This window comes from Bison bison, unplaced genomic scaffold (assembly GCF_000754665.1).
Source record: "Bison bison bison isolate TAMUID 2011002044 unplaced genomic scaffold, Bison_UMD1.0 scf7180017864499, whole genome shotgun sequence".
Lineage (NCBI taxonomy): Eukaryota > Metazoa > Chordata > Mammalia > Artiodactyla > Bovidae > Bison > Bison bison.
In genome coordinates, this window is record NW_011495058.1 from 6540340 (window position 1) to 6551877 (window position 11538).

The window sequence follows — 11538 nt, forward strand, 5'->3', positions numbered from 1 at the left end:
TGGGTCCTTGCCCCACCTGGCCGAGCCCTCTGTCCCCTACCGCGGGGCTGTGTTTGCTATGGACCCCAGGAATGGCTACATGGAGCCTCACTATCGTAAGTCGCCCCCAGTCTGTGGCACTTGCTGCAGGAGCCACGGCAGGCTGTGTGTGTGTGCGTGTGCACTTAAAGAGTTACTTGTCTTGTACTATTTTATGCAAATGTTTAATTTACTGTCTACATCTTAACTTCTCCCACATCCTGTTCCTTCTTTTTAGGGAAACCATTTCTTTCCATCTCTAAGCAACTTGGACCTCCGGGGCTGGGAGGCGGCTGTCAGGAAGGTGTCCGTCTGTGGCTAATCCACACAGACCTTTCCTGGGAACTGAAACCAGGTTTCCTCCACCCAAGTAGACCCTGCTGGAGTAAAATCGGTTGAGGAGGGGGAGTTATTAAAGTGGGAGGCATTAGCAGATGTCTTTAATGGCAGATATTCCCCTGTTAAAAAAAAAAAAAAAACATATATATATATATATTTGCTTTATTGTTGAGGAACAAACAAACCTCTTTTAACCAACCAGGGCCAAATTCCTTCCTGTGGAAGATTTTTCTGTGTATTCTACTTTCTTCTGGAATTCGTAGACTGGAGACCTCGTAAGCTCCTCTTCTCACACTCAGAAAGTTTAAGAAATGAACTAGGATGGTGAACACACCCACAGGATGGTTGCAGAATGCAAAAGAAACTATATAATGGTTGAGCTTGTTTCCGGCCTGGTTCTAGTTAAAATATATAATTCGGTGGTGGAGTAATGAAGTTCATATTGAGATGCCCAAGTGTGCAGCTCTTGATTACAGATTTATCACCTTGCCAGGATACAGACCTGCTGTTTAACCTTCCCAGCTCCAATTCCAGATGATCCATCGTGTGCCACAGAGGGGGACTGGTTTGTGTTTTCCATTTTCCACATCATTCAGAAATTTTAGTGTTTTAAGGCAAAAGGTCATTAGCCAGATGACTGATGAGTGAGGACAGCTGATTAGTGCATGTTTTTTGGTTCAAGAAAGTGCCCAGGATAAAAGCTAATTTCATCCCTTCATTAGTTGGCTTGAAGCAGAGGGGAATGTTCCCTCATCAGGGCGCAGATCAAAGTGCTTCACACAACCTTAAGTCTCAGCAACTGCTACCCCCTCCTCCCCAACCATATTATATTGTTGGTAAAGATGGAAGATACATTACTTTTTCTCAGTGGAGGGAGAATTTTTTTTTAAGTGGTCAGAGGCATAGAGGAAAAGGTGATGGCTTCTTGTTAGTTTTTCAAAAAGCCTGCAACTTTTCTGTTTAAAAAGTGCTTCTCAGCCCTGTGGCTACAGTTGTTAACTTCTACAGTTACAGAAATGAGGATGTATAGTGTGTGTGACTATAGATGTATAATCTTTCCTCGTTAGAGGTTTATTTCATTTTATTTTTCCTTTATTTTTGGAATGAGAGTTTACAATAGTTGTCAGTAGAGTTTTTCTCCAAGCCCATGTCTGAGTTTTTTACAATGTATTTTTGTGGATGGGTCTCTATTAGATCTCATCCATGCAGAAAATATGAGGGACTCTACATGCTCCTTACCTATATTAATATTCCCTGAGAGTATGCTTACTTTTGAAAAAGGATGAAGTCTAGATTATCAGCCATACATGCCCTGCATTGTTTGTGCCCTTGGGTGGGAACACAGACTTGCCCTGTTTCATATTTATCTTTTGTTTTTCATTCCAGATGCCCACTAATTAGTGAATAGTTAATTGCTCAGGACAGCTGATCAAAGTAGGCAGATGACCGTTAACTTTCTCTGTGCTGTTCAGCGTGCAGCTTGCTCTCGGCCCATTTGTTCTAACGGTTTGCCCATTGAGTCCTCTCCTCATCCCTTGAGGGGCTGGGATCTCTGCACACCTGGGACCCTTGTCCCTGCTTATGTGTGACCTCCTTCTCCAACATCCAGTGGGAGTATGAACTAGCACAGGGCGCTGGAAAACTCTTGATGGCTCTTGGAACCATTGCTTGTCACTCTGTTGAAGAGACATCGAACCTATAGGTTGGTTGTGCTTCAGCGTTTCCCATGGTATTGTTCAAGCCACTATAAAATCATTGGATAATTTACAAGTGAGGTAGGCTGTCTGTCACCAAATGGCAAATGTTTTTCTGCCCCACCATTCCAAGGTTGGAGAAGGCAATGGCAACCTATTCCAGTACTCTTGCCTGGAAAATCTCATGGATGGAGGAGCCTGGTAGGCTCCAGTCCATGGAGTCGCTAAGAGTCGGGCACGACTGAGCGACTTCACTTTCACTTTTCACTTTCATGCATTGGAGAAGGAAATGGCGGCCCACTCCAGTATTCTTTCCTGGAGAATCCCAGGGACGGGGGAGTCTGGTGGGCTGCAGTGTATGGGGTCGCACAGAGTCGGACACGACTGAAGCGACTTAGCAGCAGCAGCAGCAGCATTCCAAGGTACTCACTCAGTTGGGCATGAATAAATGCTATTGTTACATCCATCATATGGACGTGGAGTCCTGGAGATTGGCTCAGCAACCGGGGCACTCATGTTCCAGCCTTGCCACATACTGACCTCGTGACTGTCGCCAAGTGGGCTTGTCCTCTAAGATCCCTCTGAGGATCCCTTTTCAGCTGCTGAATGGGAGTGTTATGAGACTGCCAGCCCCACAGCGTCCTTGTGACAATTAAGTGAGACAGTGCCAATAAAATACCAATATTTTGTGCAACCTCTGGCTAGTGTTGAATGCATCTGAATCATTAGGGATTCTCTCTATTCTCTGCTTCGTTTTCCTTCTCCTGCTTCTTCCTCTTCTTCCTGTTCCATCTTCATCATCATGAGCAGCAGCAGCATCATCCCCACCACCACCTGTATGTGATAAGTTCACTCTCCAAACCAAGGTGTCTTGTCAGAATTGCAATTGTGTTTGGTTCAGTGTAGACTGGCCTTTCTCTGTCAGACCTGCCTTTCTGATTCCCCAAGGTCAGTGTCTTCTCTAAACACAGATTAGAGATGAGATGGAGTGAATTGTAAAAAAAATCTTTTCTTAGGGAAAGAGTGTGGGGTTAGCATGGGGTGCTGCAGTCTTCTAATCAGAAGTCTTTCTCGCTGAATCTTAAAAGATGGACTGTCATTTTTTCCTATTTGAGGAGCAGAGAACTTTTAAACCTTTTACATGAGTTGGAGTAGTTTTAACATTTAAAATTCCTACCAGAAAGTGTTTTATATAATAAATACAAGCTTAATGCCTGTGGAAAAGTGAAAGGTATATTATTTAGGTGTTCATGGTAAATGATGGAAAGGTGTCCTAAACTAAGCTCCAAGAAGTCAGTAGGACATGACTCTATTTTTTTAGAACCCAGTTGGATTACTTAATCTTCTACCAGTATAATGAGTGCTTTTTTAGGTACTTTGTAATAATACCTATCTGACATGGATTTAAATTATCCAGGTAAATGACAGATGGGAAGCTGAAATTGACACATCTTCCAAAAATCTTTTAGCGTGTGAGAAAAGTGCCCTTTTTTTCAAGTGAGATGTAAAAGTTTGGCCAAGTTTCTTTACCTTGTCTCCATCGGCAGCCTTGTCAAGCACACAAACTGATTGTGGACCTTCGGTAGCTAAAGGTTCAGAGACATCTTTTTAGGTCACTCTCTTTTCCCTTGAGTCATCTGCCAGCCCCACTAGACCCTTGGAGGGAAAGATTTCTCTAATCCAGTGTAGCTGGGCTTGTGAACTCTCACAGTATTCCTGCGTTTCTCTGTGGTTGGAAAACGCAGACGTTCCAAGATGCCTAATTTGTGCTTCTATATATACTAACTTTGTATTTCTAATGTGTGGGCAGGCTTCCTGTAAGACCGGAAAAAGGAAAATCGTTTTTCCCCTCAGAAGGACATCTGTAAAATTTTTATTGCATAAGGCTCTGTTATACTTGGGTAGGCAATGTTGCATCTTCACAAATTGCACTTAGGCGGGATTCAAAGTATTTTGGGTTTTGTGGGTTTGACTTTTAGAAAAAAGAAAAAGAGAAAACCCCAGGATAGCGGGCACTTCAAACATTTGCAACATGTGTTTGGAATAAAATCCTCACAGAGGGCACTGGGGGCTTTCTCTCGCCAAGGGTAGCTGTGGAAGCGGTGTATATCAAGGCAAGAAAGTAGATGTTCCAGCCGCGTGGCTCAGACTTGGGGTGGTGCTGACAGGCTGGCTGCTGTGGGATCACTCGTGCTTTGTAATTGGGCAGGGCATGGGAGGGACCAGATTCGGGGAATCTGACCTGCATGTCCTGGAGTCAGGATGATGACCCCCATCTCCAGCCCAAAGATTTCTCAGCAAAGATTTTATTCTGCTCCTGCTTCATCTGCAGCCAGATATGCCAAACCACCATCACTCCCGGCTTTCACTTACCACCATGCATTTCTTCTTTTATAAACTGACAAGGCAGGTGACATAATAGTTAAAGCATTCCTGTACCCTGGCCGACACTTAACTTTTATTTGCTTCCCTGTTACAGAAAACATGTGTTGCATTGTCTTCTGGACTGTGGTGTGCAGTTTTTTAACTATCCCTGCTGGGCTCTTGGTGGGGAGTTTCTTGGAATCACCATCATGTCATACAGGTCCCCCGCTGGTTTTGTTATGGTGGGGAGGGTTTAGAAAGATGCCCCCTTTTCTAAAATTTCAGGTCTCTTTTCCAGTTTTATAGTTGTGTGAAGACTGCTTTCTTTATGCCCCCAACTGCTCCCAAGCAGTTATTCCTCCTGGAAACTATGATTCATTCCTCCATGTAAATGCTTTGATTGAAAACATACCGCTGGTATTCTTCCTTATGTTTCCCAGCTCAGATGACAGAACTATTAGTTGCTAATTAGCAAAAACCTGAGGAATTAGCTTAAAGAAAAGAAACTGAATTTTTAATTGGCTAGCATTTATCTTCTGCAGAAAGCTGATGTGCTGAGCCCACTTGCATTCTTGTGTGCTAAAAAAAAAAAAAGGCACGGAAGATATTTTTTCTACCTGTCTGTCTTTATGTTAGGTGACTTTCCACACCCTTTAGAGATCAGTCTTCTAAGTGAGGAGACGGGAAGAGGTGTATTTTACATATTTAATAGACGCACCTGCTCACATTTCTTTTACTCTCGGAGTGTCATCTGGAGGCTGTGAAAGACAAAGATGCCTACGAGGCACAAATGAACAGTTTGGTGTTGACCAAACTGCAGAGACAGTGACAGCTCCCCGGGTGCACAGTTCTCTTCTCATCCAGGCTGTCGTTTCCATCTTTGGAGAACAGTTGGGAAACCGATCAGGAATGTTGTGATTGTTCCTCCCTCCCTCCCCACCACAACCCCCCGAAAACTGGAGGGTTTCACCAGAAAGCCTGATGTTGGGTCCTAGTCTGGGGGCTTTGCTGCCTGTCTTGCATCTTGAGCTAGTCGACTTGAATCATGGGAGGACCTGGAGTGGGAAGATGCAGATAAGTCTAGGAAGCTTTGCAAAACTTATTTGTGAGCTTAAGAAAAGCTCCCTCCTTATTCCTGTCCTTCTCTTAGAAGTTCAGTGTAATGATCCAAGGTTTCTTTCAGCAGCTTGGAGGTAAATGTTTTAACACCAGAAATAGTGATCGCATGTTCACAGACTTTTTTAAAAATAGAGCTACACAGAAGGCAATGGCACCCCACTCCAGCACTCTTTCCTGGAAAATCCAATGGACAGAGGAGCCTGGTGGGCCGAAGTCTATGGGGTCGCTGAGTCAGACATAACTGAGTGACTTCACTTTCACTTTTCACTTTCATGCATTGGAGAAGGAAATGGCAACCCACTCCAGTCTTCTTGCCTGGAGAATCCCGGGGATGGGGGAGCCTCGTGGGCTGCCGTCTATGGGGTCTCACAGAGTCGGACACGACTGAAGCGACTTAGCAGCAGCAGCAGCAGCACACTGCAAGCAACCCTGCAGAAAGTGGTGAAATTTCGGAATCATTTTTAGGAGGCTCCAGATTCTACTCCCCACTGAATCTTTGACATGACTGTGACTCTACACATGAGTCTTGGGAAGCAGTGAGTGAGACTGGAAGTTGATGGAAGAGAAGCTCTGTGACCTTTGGAGAAAGAGCTATTGATTTTATCCGTTGAATTTAGGGGACATACTTATTAGAGGGGACCAGGGAGAAGCTTGAAGCCCATTCCTCTAGGAGAGGAATGGAAAGGCACGACAAAGGGAGACCATGCTCTAGAGAGAAGCAGTTGGCTTATTGTTTTGGCCTGGCCCTGTCTCTCTCTGTTGCCCTAACAGTGCCCCCTGCAGGCAAGTCTGGCTCCCTTGGCCCACTGCTCAGGCTGCCCCGCTCAGGCTCTTGTCATCTCAGAATAATTCTTGCCTGTTCTCTTCACCTTCAAATGCTATGCAGTCTTCAGTCTAATGATGCACTTCCTTTGAAAGGCTTCCTTAAGTCCCATCTCACAAGGATCTTTTCCTACCCCGCACCCCTAGTCCATGTAAGACCCTGAAACGCATCACAGCTTGGGTTGTCCGTGTATGTTGGCCTGATCTTCTTTAGAATAAGGTGATGTCTGGGGCAGTGCTTTGTTCTTCTATCCACCAGAGTTCCTAGGCAGGACCGAGAGGGCTTGTTAATACAGAGAAGGAGTGAGCTGTTCATTGCTTGGCCTGTCAACATTGGAGATGAAGTTGATCCAGAGCTTGCTGGTCAGAGGTAGCTCCTCAGCAAACAGAAGAAATGGAAGCTTCTGCTTCCATTTTATAATTTACTCACTATAGTCAACCTCTGATTCAAACGTACTCCCCACCCCATCCTCTCTGAACATAGGCAAGGTTTAAAGTGTTTATGACACATTAATTCATTTATAAGATGTTCATTTGCAAAACATCAAGAGTATTTGCTTCCACATACCTGCAGCACATTTAGAACTGCCAGGATGCTCAGACAACGTGCATTGTGGTTTTTTGGAGGAAATTGACACTTTACTCAGAGTTAGATGAGGACCAATTCATTTTAAACACCATGGGATTTGCATAGGAGATCTCCTGTGTATCCATCTAAAATCAAACAGGTAGGTATTCTTCCTGTGGTTAAGGTGAGCATGGTATTTGTTTTGCCCTTTAATAAATTTCAGTGATTTCTCTTATCTTCAGTAACCTCTAAGGCAATTCACGGTTTCAGTAACATCTTTCCAACTTACTAGTGTGGAAGTATGTGTGTAATTCCTGGTAGTGGGATCCTCCATCGACAAATTGATTGGGATCATGAATCCAGTTGTTTAAATATTCCATGGAATTCCGTTCCTTTTCTAATTTGGTTACCCACCCAACACCCAGCACCAGTGGCAGTATTCTTAGTTGCGTATAGTTTCTTTTCCTCCTCCGTCGCTCCCTCCTTCCTTGAGAAAAAGCATGAGAAACACAGCAGCTCCTGCCATTTCATAGCCATCTGCTCACAGCTTCCTAGCCCATTTTCTAACAGAGGCAACATTATCCTTGGCCCCCTCCTCCTTTTTCTTGTATAATTAAAGAATGTTACCTTTGATGTCTCTTGAAAGCTGCATCTCCTGCTCTGCTTTAGCTTTCTTGATCTTGTACCTATAAATTTGTGCTGTATCTTCATCTCACTTAGTAAAAGGGCTGGATTTTTCTTTGTGCCTTGCACAGTTTGCTTTAATATGGGGTTGCCGATCTGGCATTTTATGGCTCTGTCCTTCTTATGTTCTGATAGAGTTTGGATTCTTGCAGAACTCTTTGAAAAGTATCCAACTTTCAATCCTTTGAGCTTTTACATGTGGGTCCATACTTTGGGTCTCTCCTAAAACGCATTGTTTTCATTTTCCTAATATCTTCCCTTCTTTGTGGGCTGGGGTGGGGGTGTCTCCTGGCTTTTTGTCAGCCAAAGTTTTTGATGAGTTTCTTCCTGTTAGAACAACATGAAGAAAGTTCTGGACTCATTTAGCTGTTTGTGTTTTCGGTTCACCTGTCAGTCATTTGCTAGTTAATCATGCTTACCAAATGTCTCTTAAGTGCTAACCTGTGTTGGACAGAAAGAACAAGGTCGTTGCTTCTGTGGAGCTTTAGGCCAGTGGGACAATAAAACAAGTAGATAAGCCCTTGCTGAAAGTCGGTAAAAGGATGTATAATAAAAGATAGATACAGAGTCCCTGAAGAGTAGAAAACACACACATACCTTACCCAGACTTGATGAGTTGGGAAGGCTTCCTGGAGAAAGCTGTACTTGAATAAATATTTGTGGTAGAGGTAGAGAGACATTTGCGAAGATATAAAGGCCAAAGGAAAAACTGACGCTCGTGAGGACCTGAGAACTAGGGGGCTGGGGAGTGGAGCTCACGTCAGAGAGTGACAGGAGACAGGCTGTAGAGGTGCAAGCCCGCAGGCTTCCTAGAAGCTGATCTGCTGCTGCATGAGTCCAGGGCAAGCCCTAAGACTTATTTCATGGCGTTTGCATATTTAAGCAGATCTTTGGGTAACTGTGTTTCCCATCACCAGCCCAGAATTTGTCCTGGATTTAATTCACTTCCTCCTTCTGATTTGCCCGTGTGCAATTTCATCCTCAGACTCTCCTGACTTCTTTGGCTGACTCCTCGTCCTGTGTTCCTCAAGGACATGCTACTGCTTCCCCAGTGCCGTGTGTTAAATTTTCTTTCGAAGACAACAAAATGATATCTACTTGTTCTCCAGCTGCTGAGCTTTTCTGTATTAGATAACCCTCATAATCATGGCATCTTGGTCTCAAAGTACAAACCCTAAACACTGGGAAATAAGTGCAACTTCATTGCCAATGAATTAAGAATGCTCTGTATTAAGACATGTTTTAACTTCAGAATATAAGATCCACAATAAAAAATTTAAAAACCTGAAGTTTTACTTTATTGAAAAACTCAAATCCTCTGACATCAGTGGAGCCAGAGGTGTTGTGCAAAGGGCCCACGGCAAGGTTGGGGAAAGGGCCCAGGAATAACAAAGTGAAATTCATCTGGGAAATCTAGTAGCTAATGCCACTGGGAGAAAATGAGAACAAAGACTTCCAGAAGTGGGATAAGCCCGCAATCCAGCCTGGACAGAAAGAGTCTTAAGGGAAATGGCGGGGGTGGGAGGGGGGGGTACTCATGAGTTCTCTCTGTGGGGGGCTGCAGGGCTAATCAGTGGGCATTGTGTAGGTCAGAGGAAGCTCACTCTAAGAAGCTGGGTGTTTACTCATCCACTGGGGGGACCCAAATCTGCATCCTGATTATGCTCCTGACTTGTGAGTGGGATCAAAGGGGAGCCTGTCTCCTGGTTTAGAGAGGAGCAGAGAAGTGTGCACGAAGCATCCTAGGAAACAGACACCAACTCTTTTTTCTGTTGGCTTTTGTGAAATAAGCCTGCATTTGAATTTGACGAGATTTCAGATTTCCTTCCCCAGTCCTGTTTTTCCCCTTTAAATAAGGAACATCATCACTTCCCTTCCCCCTCCACCAGCGTCTGTGATTCCAGCTTAGTTCAAAGACTCTGACCGCATAGGTTGACTCTTTTGATCAAATGTGCAGTTTACTTCATATTTAATATACAGGATATATATTACACAGCATATAATGCTATGAAATGCATTTTTATGTAGCCTTTATGTTTTATCTTTAATGATGTTTCGAGCATAATTTGTGCCTTTCACATTCCCAAAATTGATGATATAGAGAGACAGTTGATGAGCAGTTGGAGGCACCTGAGTGCCTCCAGTGTCCCCGACTATTCTGATCAGAACCCTGGTGCGATGTGCTTCAAGTCTTACTCCATTGGGTACATGATGTATAATCTTCATTTGCATTTCAAAAATTCCTTGTATCTTTTTGAGAGTCTGTCATCAGTCAGACACTGTCTAGGTCCGGAGGGGGCAGTGTTTGCCAAGACCAGTCAGGTCTAGGCCTTCATGGAGCCCACATTCTAGCCAGAGGAGAAATACACCAAACATGGGGGGAGGGACATCAACAATGAGACAGCACAGCAGGTGCTCCGAGTCCACTAAGACAGATGGTGTGCTGGGGCGAGAGTCGGGGTGGAGACTCGTACCTTGCAAGGGGCAGGCAGAACAGAAGACCCTTCTGGGCAATGTTTTTACAGTTGACACTCAAGTGACAAAAAGGAGTTCAACCTTGGGAAGGTCCAAGGGGAGGGCATTTCACTTTAAGAGTCGAATTTGTGGATTTCCTGTGGCCACGTCTAGAAGCAGAGAGAAGGCAAGTGTGCTGGATTAGTGAGGCAGTGAAATAGGTGGGGGAGATGAGTTGGGGGGATCTTGTAGGCCAATGGATAGCCAATGGAGGGAGTGACATGGTTTGATTTTTTTTTTTTAACTCAATGAATATCATGTTTTTGGTGTGTGGGGACTCTCATGAAGGAGTGGAGTGTAGAATTTGGGAGGCAGCTCTCAACAGGTGTTGCAGTAGCCCAATGGGAACTGGTCCCCCTTTTTAGAAACATAGTTGGAACTTCCCTGGCAGCCCAGTGGTTAAGACTCTGTGCTTCCACTGCAGGGGGTGCGAGTTTGATCCCTAGTGGGGAACTAAGATCCTACATGCTGCCCACCCCACGCCCCAAATAGAAACCATAGCTGGCAGAAGTGGAGCCCTCCCTCTGTAACACATAGTATGGTACAGGCTTTGCTTGAATTCATGTAATTCGTGAAATCCCAGCAACAACTTCATGGGAGTTCATTGTGATTTCCCCCATGGACAGACGAGGAGACTGAGGTCCAGGAAGGCTAAGTCAGTTTTTACCTGGCTCAAAGTGGTTGAAACAAGACTGGGATTCACAGAGTTGGGCTCCAGAGCGCAAATCTTTAGCTCATGCCCTGTAACTGCTGAGACTTCAAGATGGCAGTCCGGTCTGCACCAAGACCTATGTAGGCTGGCTCAGTTGGGAGCTCAGGGATTCTTCCAGAACTGGGTGCTGGTGTTGCCAACGGGGACTGGCTAGGGATTGGAGGGCCTTAAGAGGGCAGGCTGCCTGCCACGTGGGTCTGCAGGCCTGTACTGTTGGATCCTAGCATGGTGGGCACAGGTGTGCTTAGTGCCACCCCTGTCCTTGCCATATTTCTGGACGTGGCTGTGTGGGAGAAAAGGAGAAATGGCTTTGCAGCTTAGACTCTCCCAAAGATTGGAAGTTACCTATGACCTAAGTGTGGGGAGGCCTCCCGGTCCTCTCTGTGTCTCTACTTTGGGGGAATAAGTGTGTGGGGAAACACTGGTGCTCACATGAAGTATTTATTGTGTGCCAGCTGCTGGGCTCCAGACCCCCGTGACATGATCTCATTTCTTTTTTCCCACAAACCCACCTGGCAGCTGAATTAACTGAGGCTGAGGTCTGGAGTGATTGCGTGGCTTGCTCCCAGGGCCAGTTTGAGTCTGGGCTTCTAGGCCTAGGGTTTGGGAGTCAGAGAAGAAGGCCCCGTGTGCACTTGTTAAGCTCTGTCTCCTCACCATGTCCCCGTTTCCTGCAGACCTACAGGGACTTGGGCCACAGGCTT

At 45.1% G+C, this 11538-nt stretch overlaps 1 protein-coding gene across 5 annotated transcripts in view; it reads left to right on the top strand.

The window, feature by feature from the left end:
• GLI3 (GLI family zinc finger 3) overlaps positions 1-11538 on the top strand; it is a 321249-nt gene that overhangs the window by 102480 nt on the left and 207231 nt on the right. For all 5 annotated transcript variants that reach the window (XM_010829081.1, XM_010829080.1, XM_010829082.1 and 2 more), the window contains one exon: positions 4-95. In XM_010829081.1, the coding sequence (XP_010827383.1) occupies positions 4-95 (92 nt within the window). The remainder of the gene's footprint in view (positions 1-3; positions 96-11538) is intronic.